The sequence below is a fragment of the Sciurus carolinensis genome, chromosome 6 (genome assembly GCF_902686445.1).
Source record: "Sciurus carolinensis chromosome 6, mSciCar1.2, whole genome shotgun sequence".
NCBI lineage: Eukaryota > Metazoa > Chordata > Mammalia > Rodentia > Sciuridae > Sciurus > Sciurus carolinensis.
In genome coordinates this window covers 103,834,284-103,850,124 of record NC_062218.1, presented here as the reverse complement: position 1 = coordinate 103,850,124, position 15,841 = coordinate 103,834,284, and the positions used below count along the sequence as shown (strand labels likewise).

At 38.3% G+C, this 15,841-nt stretch overlaps 1 protein-coding gene across 4 annotated transcripts in view; it reads left to right on the top strand.

Moving 5' to 3' along the window:
- Prelid2 (PRELI domain containing 2) overlaps positions 1–15,841 on the top strand; it is a 73,307-nt gene that overhangs the window by 40,731 nt on the left and 16,735 nt on the right. Inside the window, exons 7-8 of one of the 4 annotated variants that reach the window (XM_047554686.1) lie at positions 11,042–11,089; positions 11,931–12,146. The exons of 2 other annotated variants lie outside the window; for them this stretch is intronic. In XM_047554686.1, coding sequence (XP_047410642.1) covers positions 11,042–11,047 — 6 coding nt within the window. In that variant the 3' untranslated portion in view covers positions 11,048–11,089; positions 11,931–12,146. Of the gene's footprint in view, positions 1–11,041; positions 11,090–11,930; positions 12,147–15,841 lie in introns of those variants that run through there. One more of the 4 variants, XM_047554685.1, reaches the window with a different exon arrangement.

The window sequence follows — 15,841 nt, the reverse complement described above, 5'->3', positions numbered from 1 at the left end:
TTTAGTCTTTATCCCTGAGGCTGTTCAGCAGTGGTAAAGGTGGGATCTGATATCTATTTTTTTTCCCTCAGTAAAAGCAAAACTAGGTACTCACAAACTTTATATTTCTGTGTTTGTAAATTAGAATCTGTTTCTCCATTTGGTCCCCAAGCTGAGGTCACTTGTGTTTCTGTGCCTCTGGGCTCTTGTGCAGTTGCTTATTTCTTTCTCTTCACTACTGAGGCAGCTTGTAATTTTGGAGCTTTTATGACACATGCTGACTTTTTTTTTTTTTTTTGGGTACATAATGTGTTCTTTTTATTAAGAATTAAAAAGAAACATAATCACATACTTCTTTGTCATAATTCCTTTTATGGTTATTTCTTTTTCCATTTAAACTTGGGTGAATGTGTGTGATTGACACAACTAGATTTTAAATCTGGAAGGCACCTTTTGGGTGTCAATTGTGTGCCTGGCATTGGATGGGATACTGGAGACACATGTAGGAATAAGATGTAATTCACAAGATAGAGACTGCGTGATGCAGCTTTGATTCTGGGCCATCTAGCTCCGGGTGGGAAGAGTGACAGGTAATGAATCAATATCTACTGAGGCTGAGAAGTTACTGAGCCCTGCTTGGTGTTCAGTGCTTGGAACTATGATCAGTGCTGAGGATACTATTAGAGTGATAGCTAGTTTTTATAAAGGCTTATTAGATGCCATCACTGTGGTTAGCATGCTTACTCTTTTCTGAACAACTCAATGAGATAAAAATGTTATTCTCATTTTACATATAGGAACACTGAGACCCCAAGGGGAAACACAGTTTTCTCAAGTTTATAGAATTAGCAAGTGGGGAGTCTGGACTTTGAGCCAAAGTCTGTCTGACTCCAGAGTGTGCTCTCGATCACTATACCATGCTGTCACCTTCATGCTCTCTGCACTTAAACTGTGTGGGGCAAGATATGTGTGATGGATGTACCTAGATTGAGGTGACACAGTATGTGTGGTAAAGATGAAAGAGTTCAAGGACATGGAACTCAGTAACAAAGAAGAACTCAGAACAGACTGGAGGAGTGGGGCCCAGGCTACTGGAAAGGGCCTTTGAGGAGTCAGTGAATATCTTCCCTTCTGTTTAGAGGCCTCAGCCTTATTGTCCATACTGCAGCTGTCCTAAATTCCAGAGTGCCACGTAGGTTCTATCATTTTTCTGTTCAACACATCCTGTCCTGTTTTCTTTTTTCTTTTTTTGCATTCCCATGTGCCACAGATTTGTTGTGATATTTGCTTTGAAAATATCTTTACATTAAAAAAGGATACTAAGAATTTGTTTTTTATTGTGGCAAATATCTATATACAATATATAATTTGCCATTTTAATAATTTCTAAGTGTGTAGTTAAGTGGCAGTAAATGTAACATACACAGTGTTTTTTTTAAAGTTCTTTTTTGCTGTTGTTGTAGATGGACACAATACCTTTATTTTGTTTTTTAATTTTTATGTGGTACTGAGGATCAAACCCAGTGTTTCACACATGCTAGTCAAGTGTTCTGCCACTGAGCTACGACCCCAGCTCCTACACTGTGTTTTGTTTGTCTAGTTATCCATTGATGGATACTTAGGTTACCTCTGCATTTTGGCTATTGTATGTAATACTGTGTGTTAGTTAGGTTTTTGTTGCTGTGACCAAAATACCTGATAAGAACAACTTAGAGGAGGGAAAGTTTATTTTGGTTCATGGTTTCAGAGATTTAGACTATGGTAGGCCAAGCCCACTACTCTGGTCCCAGGGTGAGTCAGAACATCATGCCTGAAGGATGTGGTGAAGGAAAACTACTCAGCTATGGTGGCTGGGAAGCAGAGAAGAAGGAAGGGGTCACAGGGAAGATGAATCCTTCTAGGGCATGCCCAGAGTGACCTACCTCCTTTAGCCATGTCTCACCTACCTACAGTTACTACCAGTCAGTCCATGCAAACTAGGATGGGCTGATTTGGTCACAGGTCTCATAATCTAATCATTCACCCCTGAATATGCCTGTCTTTGTCTAGTAGTTTTATAGTTTCAGGTCTTATGTTTAAATCTTTAGTATATTTTAATTTGATCTTTTTAATATAGAGTGAGATAAGGGTACAATTTCATTCTTAAGTATATAGATATCCAGTTGTCCCAACACTCTTTACACTGTATATTGTAGAGAATGTTCTTTTCCCAGTGTGTTTCCTTAGTTCTATTGTTAAAAATCAATTGGCTATACATGCATGGGCTTATTTCTGATCTCTCTATTTTGTTCTATTTGTTGATGTGTTTGTTTTTATGCCAATACCATGCTGTTTTAATATACATAGATATATCTAATATATATTTCAAATATTATGAATCAAATATTTGAAATATGTATATTTCAAATGAATCAGATGTTGTGATGCCTCCAGCTTTGTTCTTTTTTCTCAGATTGCTTGGCTATTCAAGGTCTTTTGTTGTTCCACATAAAATTTAGGATTTCTTTTTTTCTATTTTTGTGAAAAATGGCATTAGAATTTTGTTTGGGATGACATTGAATCTGTGGACAGCTTTGGGTAGTATAGATGTTTCAACAGTATTATTTCTTCCAATCTATGAACATAGTGTCTATTTCCATTTATTTGCACCTGAATTTTTTTTATCAGTTTTTTATAATTTTAAATGTAGGGTTCTTTGGCTGTCTTAGTTAAATTTATTCCTGAGTAGATTTTTCTTTCTTGTAGCTATTGTAAATGTCTTTTATAGATTTCTTTTTTTTGGACAGTTGTTTGTTAGTGTATAGTAATACTACTGACTTTTGTATGTTTATTTTGTACCCTGAAACTTTACTGAATTTATTAGTGCCAACAGTTTTTGGTGAAGTCTTTAAGGATGTTTTATATGTAAGATCATGTCATCAACAGAGTTTTACTTCATCTTCCATTTGAAGGCCTTTGATTTCTTTTTATTGCCTAATGGCCCTGGCCAAGACTTCCAGAATTATGTTGAATAGAAGTGGTGAGAGTGGATCACTTTTTTTGATATAACTGTTGGTGTGCATGTCAGCAATGAATTGTACCATTACTGTGCATCTTTCTCAAGTCTGTACAAAAGAGTGAGTATGTACATACTAAGCTCTTGGCTGTGAGCAAAAGTGAGTGAGCCATGCAATGGGTTCCTCAATTTGAGAGGCATCCAACCACCCCTCAACTCTGCCATAGTATCTATTTCTCAGCCTTGATTTGATGTTATGGTGGACAATTCTGACCCATGATGGCCAAGAGAAAGAGGGTTGATACTGCTGAAAACATACTAAGAACAAGTATCATGTTGGATGCCAAGTGTACATTTTGACATTGCTTCAGGTAAACAGTACATTCAAAAAACAGATAAAGGAAACAAAGATCTGAAGAAAAATAGGAATTAGTACAAGTCTGAGACACATAAAAGGCTTCACATTTATTTTTGCAGCTGGGGAGAATAGGCAGAGCTTTTCTGTGTGACTGTGTGAAGCAGAGCTTCAAGGAACACAGGCCAGAGCCAAGTCATAACCTCAGGCCTCAGGCATCCAAAAAGAAGAAAGAGAGTTCACCTATGCTTTCTGGACAGCCATGGTTTCCCAACCTTTTTTCATTATTACCTCCTAAAAAGCCTTTGTATATATATATTTTTTCTCTCTAATTGCTCCTCTCATTATGAAATTTCAGTACCATAGGGATGCTGATTATATGTTTTTTTACTGTATTATGTTTGTGATTTATGCCCAAAAGAATATTTTTGCTCATAAGAATGAATTTTTGCTTTTTTGTGTTATTGTCTCTGTTCAGAAAGCATGCTGTATACCAAAAGAGTAAAACTATCTTTTCGGGTTTTGCCACCAACCCTCCAAGTTAAAGCAAAATAATCACTAAATATCCCCTCCAAAACCAAAACAAAATTCCAAACAAAAATCAAAAGAACATTTTGGTGAAGTTCCACATGGTTACTTATAAATTTCACATTTTTCTTTTCAGAGGAGGCTCAGGAGATAATATGGGTGATAACAATCTTGTCATGCAAGTATTCTTTTTTTAGCCTGGTTTGTCTCCATGCCTAAGGACTACTACAGATGCAGTAGAAATGCAGAGCTCTCATTACACAATCACATACGCGTGCCTTTTTTTAAGTTTGTGAAATATGTTTTAATGTGTGATAAAATAATTTGTTATTTCAGCCACTTTCTTAGCAACGACCCATTATTAGTTGCACGAGCAGTCACACCCCTAAAGAAGCGTGGGCGTTTCAGAACTCAGTAATTCCAAGATATAGGAAGAGAGAAAATAAGACTGTCACTCGACAGAATAAATGGAAGTCTTGAGTGTGACATGTGGACAGCAGTGTGACAGTGTGCTGCCCACTTGTTGGAGCTTACATTTCCTGCTTGTTCATGTGCATTCTTTAAGATTCTTTACATTCCTCGAACCACTTGAGAGAACTGATGAAATATGTTCTCTCTCTAGTTTCCAGAGGGTTTATTTCCCAGCTCTGAATTTACCTCTGCTGATAATACTTTTTAATCCCACTCTTGAGTGCTCAAATAGATTGATTTAGTTGATATTTATTCATTAGGTGCCATGAGAATATTACCAAGCATTCTAATTTCTAACAACTTATTTCTGGATCAGTTAAATCATAGTAGCTGCTATTTTCTTCTATATCCCCCTCCCCATCCACTCTGCTTATACTGTTGCCTCTGGAGTTTTAGTCCCTCGAAATATAGCCTTTGCAGGGAAAGCATCTTGGTGAAAATGAGTATTCTGTGAGTGATAACAGTTTTTTGTTCCTTCCACCAAGTTTAAATCAATGCCTTTACCTTGACTGTGAGGCCTAGGAATCCGAAATCCCTGGATGGCTCATTTGAATTCATCCGGGTTGTAATAGACTTTGCTCAGTGGTAAAGCTTTCGGGAATCCCTAAATCAGTAGGCTGAAATTCTGGGACGTGCCTTCTATGAAACTAGTCAAAGCCTGGGAAGTGAAGCTCTTGCCTGAAATGACAGAAAGTGGTTTCTTGAGCTCCAGGCCCATTTGTGTGGGGATGGGAGAAAGTGTGTCCCACCCTAGTGTGGTGGGGAGAGTGCCAGCCCAGCCAGGAGTTGGGAACCTGGGCTCTGGTCCTGTCTTGGCCACTCTCTAATGACTGGGTTGTTCATTCTAGTTGCTCTGAGCTTCATTGTCATTTCCCATAAAATCAGATTGGATTAGAAAAGGCATTTTTGATCCTTTCCCCTAATCTCCATATACCAAGATTTTTTTTTTTTTATCTCTTAGTCTTCAAGCTGCATAAAAATTCAGTAGTTTAGTTTAAGTTAAGTAGGAATCCTAAGCACCAGAGGTAATTCATCTAACAGATAGATATTAAGGGTTGAGGAAGCAATAAAATATTAAAACATAAGGGTCATATTTTTATAAAATATTGGTTAGCAAAGGGAGAGGTAAGCTTTTGGTAGAGGTGTTCCTGTTTTATATTGTAGTCCTATTCATGTGAGTGTCACTGCATATTGCAAAGACTTGTAGGTCTTTGTGATATTGGTGCCCAATGATAGATATTGGCTTATTTTTAATCCATGCCTTCTACAAACACACTGTTCTAGAAACTTTGGGGAAGTCCAGATGTAATAACAGTAGTAGCTATAATTTATTGAGTGTTCACTGTGAGTCAGGCACTGCATGATTTCATAAATATTAGCCCTCCAATTGCCTCCTGAAAGACTGTTCTTAATCCCACTTTTCCATTTTGCAGAATAGGAAATGGAGGCATACAAAGGTTAAAGTCCCTGTATAACGTCTTTAGCCAGCAAGTGGCAGAGCTGGAATTTGGCTCCAGGTGGTCTGCTCTCAGAGCCCACTCTCCTTCATGCTCTGACATTGAAGGCAGAATCTTTCCACCAAAAGTGCTCCAGGGAGGAGGTGAGGTGGATGCCCGGCACATCTCCACCAGCAGTAGGTGTACCCTGACCTTGAAGCAGGCACTTGAGCTGCAGAGTGTCCTGTCCTCAGCACACTTACTGTGACACTGCTGTCCTGTGCTCCTCTGCTCTCACACCCAAACAGGTATCTGGAGGTTTGGGAGGTAGTTTCTCTCCGCTGTTCAGGATGCATTTCCAGCCCGTATATTAGTTTTCTGAGCCTATTCTCTCATTGTGCTCAGTTCAAAGACAGAGACAAAGACAATGAAAAAACAGGAATTTGTGACCACCATAAATCTTCACCTACCTCATATAAATCTAAGGCAGCACCAAATTGCAAACTGGAACACTTCTGGCCAGGCTGCATTGAAATACTAAAAGAGAAAAAAAAAAAAGGGGCGGGGGCAGTGTCTGAGCATTGTGTGGCCTAATTGAGACACAAATCTGTTGTGGATCAAAAATGTTACTTGTAGGATTGGGCTTGCATTCAGCCAGGCTCTTTGTGCTAAATTAAGGCTCTTGTTTGATCAAAAAGACCAGGAAAGTGTCATTCAGTCATCTCAGCTCAGGCGTAAATACAGAACTCTGGGTAGAACTACTTGAATTGGAAAGGTAATTTCATTTCTTAATGGCACGTCCAGTGGTTAAACTGCGGTTGTGTCCTTGAGCCATGCAGCATGCCAATTAAAAGCTCCATGGGTTTTCTGAGGAATCCAGCTGTTCCTTTTGGTCATCTTTCTTCTCTTTCTTTATGGTGATTTCTTTTTTTTTTAATTTTGTTCTTTTTAGTTATATATGACAGTACAGTGTATTTTGACATATTGTACATACCAGGAGTATAACTTATTCTAATTAGAATCCCATTCTTGTGGTTGTACATGATGTGGAGTTACCTAATTAGGATCCCATTCTTGTGGTTGTACATGATGTGGAGTTACCTAATTAGGATCCCATTCTTGTGGTTGTACATGATGTGGAGTTACCCTGGTCATGTATTCATATATGAGCATAGGAAAATTATGTCCCATTCATTCTTCTGTCTTTCCTATTCTCTTCCCTCCTCCCTTCCCTTCATTTCCCCTTGTCTAATCCAGTGAATGTCTATTCTCCTTATTGTGTGTTAGCATCCACATATCAGAGAGAACATTTGGCCTTTGGTGTTTTGGGATTGGCTTATTTCAGTTGGCATGATATTCTCCAGTTGCATCCATTTATCGGCAAATGCCCTAATTTCATTCTTTTTTTTTCAGGTTGTGTAATATTCCATGGTGTATATATACAGCACATTTTCTTTATCCATTTATCTGTTGAAGGGCACCTAGGTTGGTTCCATAGCTTTTCTATTATGAATTGAGCTGCTATAAATATAGATGTGGTTGTGTCACTGTAGTATGATGATTTTAAGTCCTTTGGGTATAAAAAGAGGAGTGGGATAGCTGGGTCAAATGGTGGTTCCATTCCAAGTGTTCCAAGGAATCTCCGTACTGCTTTGCAGTGTGGCTGCACCAATTTGCAGCAATGTATGAGTGTACCAGTTTCCCCACATCCTTGCCAACATGTGTTGTTACTTGTATTCTTGGTAATCGTCTATGGCGATTTCTTATGCTGACTCCCCACTCTGGTAGGGTTTTGTCTTTTGCTGCTGGAACCCTTAGGTTGTGCCTACCCTGAGACTTGGGTCGTGGGCAGAGCCCAGGCAGGTGGTAGGGAGGCGGCTGCAGTGCATGCCTGGTAGGGAGAAAAGAAATGGGTCTAGTGGACCCAGGTTTGTTGGAGTGATATTTCTTTGATGCTTCTGGTATTTTTGGAATCCCGCTAAGGGGTGTGGGACTTAATCCCCTATTCCCTGGCTAGCTATCTTTCTTCACTATTTCTAACTAATCTGTTTTTCTATTTTTCTCTGCATTTCCTTAGTGAAGAAAAATGATGGCTTTTGCAGAGTTAATTAACTCCTTTCATATTGATTCTCAGTATAAGTAGAATTTAAAGGCTGTAATTAAATACTTTCTTGATCAGTGGCCTTTCGTGAGGTATAGCTTTTGTTATTTTAAAAGATATTAACATTTGTTAAAACCTACTGGTTTTTCTATTATTCTCTAATCTTGATATACTTGAAATGGTACAGATTTAAAGAAATTATACATTCCTCCCCTAAAGACTCTAAGTTTCTCAGCACTTGTTTAAAATGTTTTTGTTCAGACCCTACCTGCACATGCATTTTAAAATTGCATTTCCAGGAGAACCACTTGTATTTTTTTGCCTCAACTCCCCCTGACACCTGTAGACTGTCCTGCCATGACCAACTGTGAGACCTTGGGCAACCATTAATTTTCTGTGCTGCGTTTTACTCACCTCTAAAATGAGGACAGTAATGGAGCCTTCCTCATAGATTACTCCAAGGAGTAAATGCGCCGCATACATAAAATGCCTAGGGTGGCGCTTGGCACATTGCAGACGATCAGCTGTGGTTTTGTTACTGTTATTTAAAAAGCCAAATGCAAGGAAGTTAAAAACACAAACATACTTTCCCACCAAGAAGTCTGGATGTTCAGTGGCTGTGATGAACCTGTGTTTGGAGTCACCTTGACCTGCATTTAAATTGCAGTTCCTTCCCTCATAGGTCTGTACAAATTCAGCCTCTGAGTGAAATGTGAACTATACCATCCACCTTAGGAGTATGAGTTAAGGGATATACGTAAAGAAGTGTTTAAAATGCCTTGGCACACCCAAAATACTCCATAAATGATTACTGTCATCTTTCCATGAACATCCAAATTGACTATTATTCCATTGTGTATATACACACCACACTTTCTTTATTCATTCATCTGTTGAAGGGCACCTAGCTTGGATCCATAGCTTAGCTATTGTGAATTGAACTGCTATAAACAAAGAACGATTTTATGAGATTTGCTAGAAAATGGATGGATCTGGAGACCATCATGCTAAGTGAAGTAAGTCAGTCCCCCAAAACCAAAGGTCGAATGTCTTCTCTGATATGCGGAAGCTAACCCATAATAAGGGGGTTAGAATGGAGAGGGAAGAATAGAAGTGCAGTAGATTGGACCATGGAGAATGGAGGGAAGAGGGGGATAGGAAAAGGAAAGACAGTGAGATGAATCTCACAAAACTTTCCCATGTATGTGTGTGTGTGTGTGTGTGTGTGTGTGTGTGTGTGTAAACAACACAGCGAATCCCACCATCATGTATATCCATAAAAATAGGATTCTAAGATGTATTTCATGCTTGTATAATTATATCAAAATGGATTCTGCTGTCATGTATAACTAAAAAAAACCAATAAATTAAAAAAAAAACTCCAATTTGGCATATTTCCTTTTAGTCTTTTATATGCAGATTTTAAACATCACCATAACATTTGTACAATTTCATGTCTTAATTTTTTAAAAATAATATTTTGTCACAATTGCCTTTCATGGTAACTATGTAAACTTCAAAGTCATTGTTTTAATGACTGCATAATATTTCATTAATTAGGTATATAATAATTTATTTCACTCTTTCATATTGCACATTGAGGTTATTTCCAATCTACACCATTATAAACCACACAATGTGAAATGTCTTTAGATGTAGAAACTTTCATGTTTTGCACCACTGCCTTAGAAAAGATTTCCCAAAGTACACTTATCCAAATGTGACTGTTTTCATGATTCATTTTATGTACTCTTTGTTTCCCTCAGAGCATGACTTCTGTGTGGGACTCACCACTTTATTCTTAGTACCTAGCACATAGTTAGTGTTCAGCAGATATTTATTGACTTAATGAAAAAAATGAACATATTGTTATATTATTTTTCTTTAAATGATTAGCCCTTTATTTCTTTATTTTTAAATTTTTTCCAAATGGTCATACCACCAAAAGTGCTATACAGATTTAATGCAGTTCCCATTAAAATTCCAACGATGTTCTTCATAGCAATAGAAAAAACAGTCTTGAAATCCATTTGGAAAAATAAGAGACCCTGAATAGTCAAAGTAATCCTTAACAAGAAAAGCAAAACAGGAAGCATCATAATATCAGACCTTAAATTATACTACAGAGCTATAGGAACAAAAACAGCATGGGACTGACACCAAAACAGGCATGAAAACTAATGGAACAGAACAGGAAACAGAGATAAACCCACATAAATACAGTCATCTCATACTAGATGAAGGTGCCAAAAACATACATTGGAGAGAAAAATAGCCTATTCAGCAAATGGTGCTGGGAAAACTGGAAATCCACACATAGTAGAATGAAATCCCTGTCTTTCATCCTGCACAAAGCTCAAGTCAAAGTGAACCTCGCATTAGACCTGCCAGGAGAAAATGTAGGCCCAAAACTCTAACATGTCAGCTCAGGAGCTGACTTCCTCAACAGGACTCCTAAAGCACAAGAAGTAAAATTAAAAAATCTTAAATGGGATGGCATCAAACTTCTTCATAGCAAAGGAAACAATCAAGAGTGTGAAGAGAGAGGCCTACAGACTGGGAGAAAATCTTTACTACTTGCATCTTGGATGGGGTGTTAATTTCCAGAATATAAAAAGAACTAAAAAAAATTTAACATCAAAAAACAAAAACAAAAACAAAAACAAATAACTCGGTCAATAAATGGACAAAGGAACTAAATAGATATTTCTCAAATGGAGAAATAAGAATGGCCAATAAATATATTAAAAAATGTTCATGATCTCTAGCAATTAGAGAAATACAAATTAAACTACACTGAGGTTTCATTTCACTTCAGTCAGAATGGCAATTATCAAGAATACAAGCAACAATAAATGTTGATTAGGATGTGGGGAAAAGGGTACCTTCATACCTTATTGGTGGGCCTGCAAATTGGTGCAACCACTCTGGAAATCAGTTTGGAGATGCCTCAAAAAATTAGGAATGGAACCACCAAATGACCCAGCTATCCCACTCCTCAGTATATATCCAAAGGATTTAAAATCAACATACTACTGTGATGCAGCCACATCAATGTTTATAGCAGCACAATTCACAATAGCTAAGCTATATTGCCCTTTATTTTAAATTGTTTAGTTGATTTTATTTTCTACAAATGGTAACACTTCCTTATGTTTCCATTCTATTTTAACAAGTCTTAAAAGCAAAGGACCTTCTTGTCAATCATAGGACTACTAGAGAAGGTAAGATGCTTATTCTGCATAGGCAATAGTTATTGTACACTATGTCTCAGGCATCATCCTGAGTACTTTGCATGCATTACCTTATTCAGTTTGCTCAGGAGTTCTGTGTGGTGTTATTCTCATCACCATTTTATAGATGAGAAGGCACAGAGAGGTGAGTTGACTTGCCCAGGATCACATGGGTGGTGACTGGTGGTACCCAGATCCAAACTGGACCCTCAGTCTGGGTACTGACTGATTAGGTGGCATTGCTTTACAAGGCTGAAAATTCTCCCTCATTTGATTTTTCCTGCAGCCCACCCTTTACCTCAGCCAGCGTAACATTTTCCAGAGAACCTGGACTGGTTGACCAAATTCCAAACACGGTGTTGATCAGAGTTGTCCTTCAGCCTTGAGGATTTTGCATCAGTTTCCAAACAAGAGCTCAAATGGCTTACAGGGCTTGGTTTTAAAAACCAAGGTCACCAAGGGAAGGATGTGGGAACATATATTTTTATAAGCCTTAGATTTTTTTATCGAAGGAAAGAATTTCATTATGTTAATACAAAAGACAGCTGGTGGCTTTAGAACTTCATCCATGTGGGAGTTATTAATCCATGAAGGATGACATCTGAGACTGAACGTTACAAGTGATGATTCTAGGGGATTAACCAATAATGTTTCCTATTTAGTTGGTAATTGACCTGGTAAAGCAACTTTTAAAAAGTATCAACCTAGTCATCATTATGTCCATTTCTTCAGTCTCTGCTTTCCATTTACCAGTTTATTATGGGGTTTGGGAGTTGTAAAAATGTATCATCTGTAAACACTACAAGGCTTTTTTTCTTTTCTTTGTAAAAAGATGACTTAAAAAGGAGCAACCGCAAATTCAGACTTCAGGTATCTGAGATCCAGAAAACTGGGCATGAAGCTAAACTGGAGAGTGAATCTGAGCAGAGTCACTCAAGGTGCCAAGAGATGTGCAGAAAACCTAAAGAAGGAGAAGGATCCAGTATGCACCAAGAAAATAAGAAGAAGAAGTTGTTGGGACCATGAAGATATTTAGCAAATAAATATAAGAGGGAAAAAACATAATAAAGTTAGTTTAGTGATAAATTTTTAGTTGTTTTTTTTTTTTTTTTGCTGTACTAGGGATTGAACCCAGGGCCGTGTGCTTGACAAGCAAGCACTCTACAAACTGAGCTATATCCCCAGCCCCCTAGTATAATTTTTGATACCAGTGTAAAAGTGAATTCTGTAAATAACTATATAGGCATGTTTATGGGAAGAAAGCTGAGAATTTTCCGGCTCTGGTTTGTCTTTAGAACCCTGCATGGGGTCCACAAGGGGCATTGCTGGCCAGTACCTGAGCTGTAACAGTTTATGTCTGGGCCAGGTGGGCAAAGCCTTTTCCTCCATGTTGCAGAATAAAGCCTGCTTCCTGGGGAGGAGGTGGGTGGGAACAACAAAAACTGCTGGGAGTTTGTCTTTTACCTGTGTGTAGAGATTTGATTTTTTTTTTAGTCACTTAGTAGTTTTCCTATATATAGTTTCTATTCTGATTATGCTAATTTGTAATGATATTTGAACTTGCCATGGACTTACTGTTCTGCCACCCCGCAGATGACATGAAGGAAGCAGAACAAAGGCAAGCCGTGTGTTTGTGGTGCAGTTGTTAGTGATAGCACTCTGGCTCCAAGTCGTAACCTGATACTTTGTTCACCAACTGTGAGTTTTGTCCCCAAGAAATAATGATCATGTTTATCATCAGTGGGAAGTAAAGGGACTTCCTGGTTGGTGTTAGACACCAACCCAAAAGTTCTAATTGGCAGGTACAGTGTTGGAACAGAAAAGCTTCTGTGGATATGCTTGTCCTTTGTCCTTTCCAGAGGGCAGGAGCCAGCTTCACCTGGTAGAAACAGGAAACAGTGTAGTTGGAGATGTGCTGGGGGCCTTTGTTCTTAGGGTAATTTCAAGAACTACTTGTGGTTTGTTCTTACCCTGCCTCCTATAAATTTATAAAATTAAAACTATCTAGATTTAGATGGAAATAATTTCAAGATGGCAGGGAGGACTGTGCCTGAAATGACATGCCCTCATTTTGTAATTTTAGACGAGAACCCTATAAACACACCTTTTAAAGGAGGTCGTGTTCTAAGAACCCAGAGTGACAGAAAACTGGGTGTGAACCTGTGTTCTCTACTTGCGAGTCAGGCCATTGGTCAAGTTTCTTTACCTTTCTGAGTTCCATTTTCCTCATGACCACCAACTCATCAATTTGGGTGTGAGGTGAGACAGACCAGGTGGTCAGTGAGTTCAGCACAGCCTAGTGTTGCCTTAGCCTGCTCAGTGATTGGTCTTCCCCCTGACCTGGATTCCAGTTCTGTCTCTGTTATGGAAGACCACTGTGATCTTGGGAAAGCTGGTTTACCTCACTGGTGTTTCGGCATTGTAAAAGCATCAGCGACTCTTACGGGTGAGGTGAAGAGCAAGAGAAATACTTTGTGAAATACGAACAAGCATCAGGGCAGCCTCTGCTGACATTTCCTACATGCCATCGATTGCTGACTGAACGGGGGGTGCCTTGCAGTGAGAGCACCATTGTGAGGGGCTCCTGCTCAGATCTAGTCCATAAAGAAATTCAAGCCACAGGGAGAATGGACAGAATGGCTAATATAAGTCCGTTGTGTGCAGTGGCTTTTTATGTTGTCTCATTTAATCCTTAAAATTAATCCTGCAAGGAAGTATGTTTCTTTTCTTCTTCCCGCCCATTTTATGGGCAAAGAAATAAATTCAAGTGAGGTAAATACCTATTGCTGAAAAGAGCTGGAGAAACCCAGTTTAAATCTTAGGTCTGACACCTGGTAACCCCTCTGTGACCTTTAGCAAGTTGTTTTCCTTTCTGAGGCTGTTTCCTTACCTGGAAATGGTAAGAGTAAAAGTTAAGAGGATTAACTGAGATAATAAATTCCTGGCATGTAGAGAACCCATAATAAATTATCATTAACCCCAGTATTGTTCAGATTTGGTGAGAGATTTGACTGAAAGATGGCTTCAAAAATTATGTTTTGCTCAAAGGGAACATCTGATTGGAAGACCCAGGAGCCTGGCCCTGCATATAAAGATCACTGACTTATAGAAATGCATGAATCTGGGAGAAGGAGAAGGGTAGAAATAAAACATAAAAGGAGAATTATCTGGGCATCTATTGGATTTATTTATTATCTGGGCATCAATGGGATTTATTTATTCTGTTAGACAATTCACTGGTAAAATGTATAAGCATGCTGCTCACCATTTCATCTTTCAGAATAGGGAAGAAATAAGGAGAAATTACGAGTGAGTATAAGTTTGATGAAGAGTGAAGAAATGGCTGATAAAAGGGAATTGATAAAAACCTGGTTAATTTTTTTAGTGTGTCACAACCAAGGGTTAGTATTGGGACCCAGAATGGTTCTGTTTGCCTATGAGGGAGAGTTAGTTGTCTTATAACTAGGACAATTCCCATGAATGGGGGTTTCTAAGGGATAACAGGTAATCAGTTGCCAGAAGTGTCATGGATGGTGTATAGCCTGGGGTGAGAGGCTGTCCTTGATTACTGGTGAGAAAAAGCCCTATTTTATATGAAATCTGAGTCAGGAAAAGTAAAACTGTGCACAGGTTACATGTTTTGAAATTTAAAATGAAAGTGAACTGGGTCACACTGGAGGGAAGGGGAAGTAACTTTATGAAATAGAGAATGCCACGCGACTTCAGGGTTCACATCTGGACAGGGATTATTTGGAAATTGGCAATGTGGAAATGACTTTCATTCTGATATTTGATCACAGGACACTTCTCTAAATCAGATGGGTACTTTCTTTGCTGAGAGTTTCCTGTCTGAACTAGATAATACAAGGTCCTTTCTAATTTTTAGTTTTTTTTTTAATTTTGGGGACATATTCTTTACAAGTTGTGAGAAATATTTTTCTTAAGGAGAGAGAAAAGATTCATAATGTGAAATAGGGATATCTGAATGATTGTATGCATTTAATGTTTTGCAGTTACACCTAAAGATTTGGGGTTACTAATGAAAATAAAAATGAATCTCACTCAAGAGTCCATTCACCACCATGGGAAAATGTACTGAAGCTGTACATTCTATCAAGCTATTCCTACTTGAGAAGTATTGTGTTTAAAATAATTTGTGGATGTGATTAGATATTGATTCATATATTAAGATTCATGGCGTTTTGTTTGGGAGCAGGGCTAAAATATCTGATTTGTTTACCAGGACTTCTGAGTGTAGGCAATAGGGAAGGAAGAAAACTCTTGCTGTGAACTGGGCTTTCTAAATGGTGTTTGCACATGCATGTTCTCATTTAAACTTTCCAGTCCTCTCATGTCAGATCTGGATTCTGGGTCCTCCTTCCTGGTTGCTTTGAGTGGAATCAATGCTATTTAGTTACTGTGTGGCTTTTGGATAGGATCTTTAATTGTTTAAATTCTCTGAGCTTTGGTCTCATCTGAAAAAAAAAAAAGGAGGACTGCTCTAAGGCAGATGAAAGGGTAAAGTAGGCCAACGCAGTACAGAGGTCCATAGATTACGTAGAGGGAAATGAGAGGGGTGGGGTATGAAAAATGGTGGAATGAGACAGACATCATTGCCCTATGTACATGGATGATTACACAAATGGTGTGACTCTGCATCATGTACAACCACAGAAACGAAAAGATGTACTCCGTTTGTGTACAATGAATCAAAATGTGGTCTGTAAAAATAAAAAAAAAATA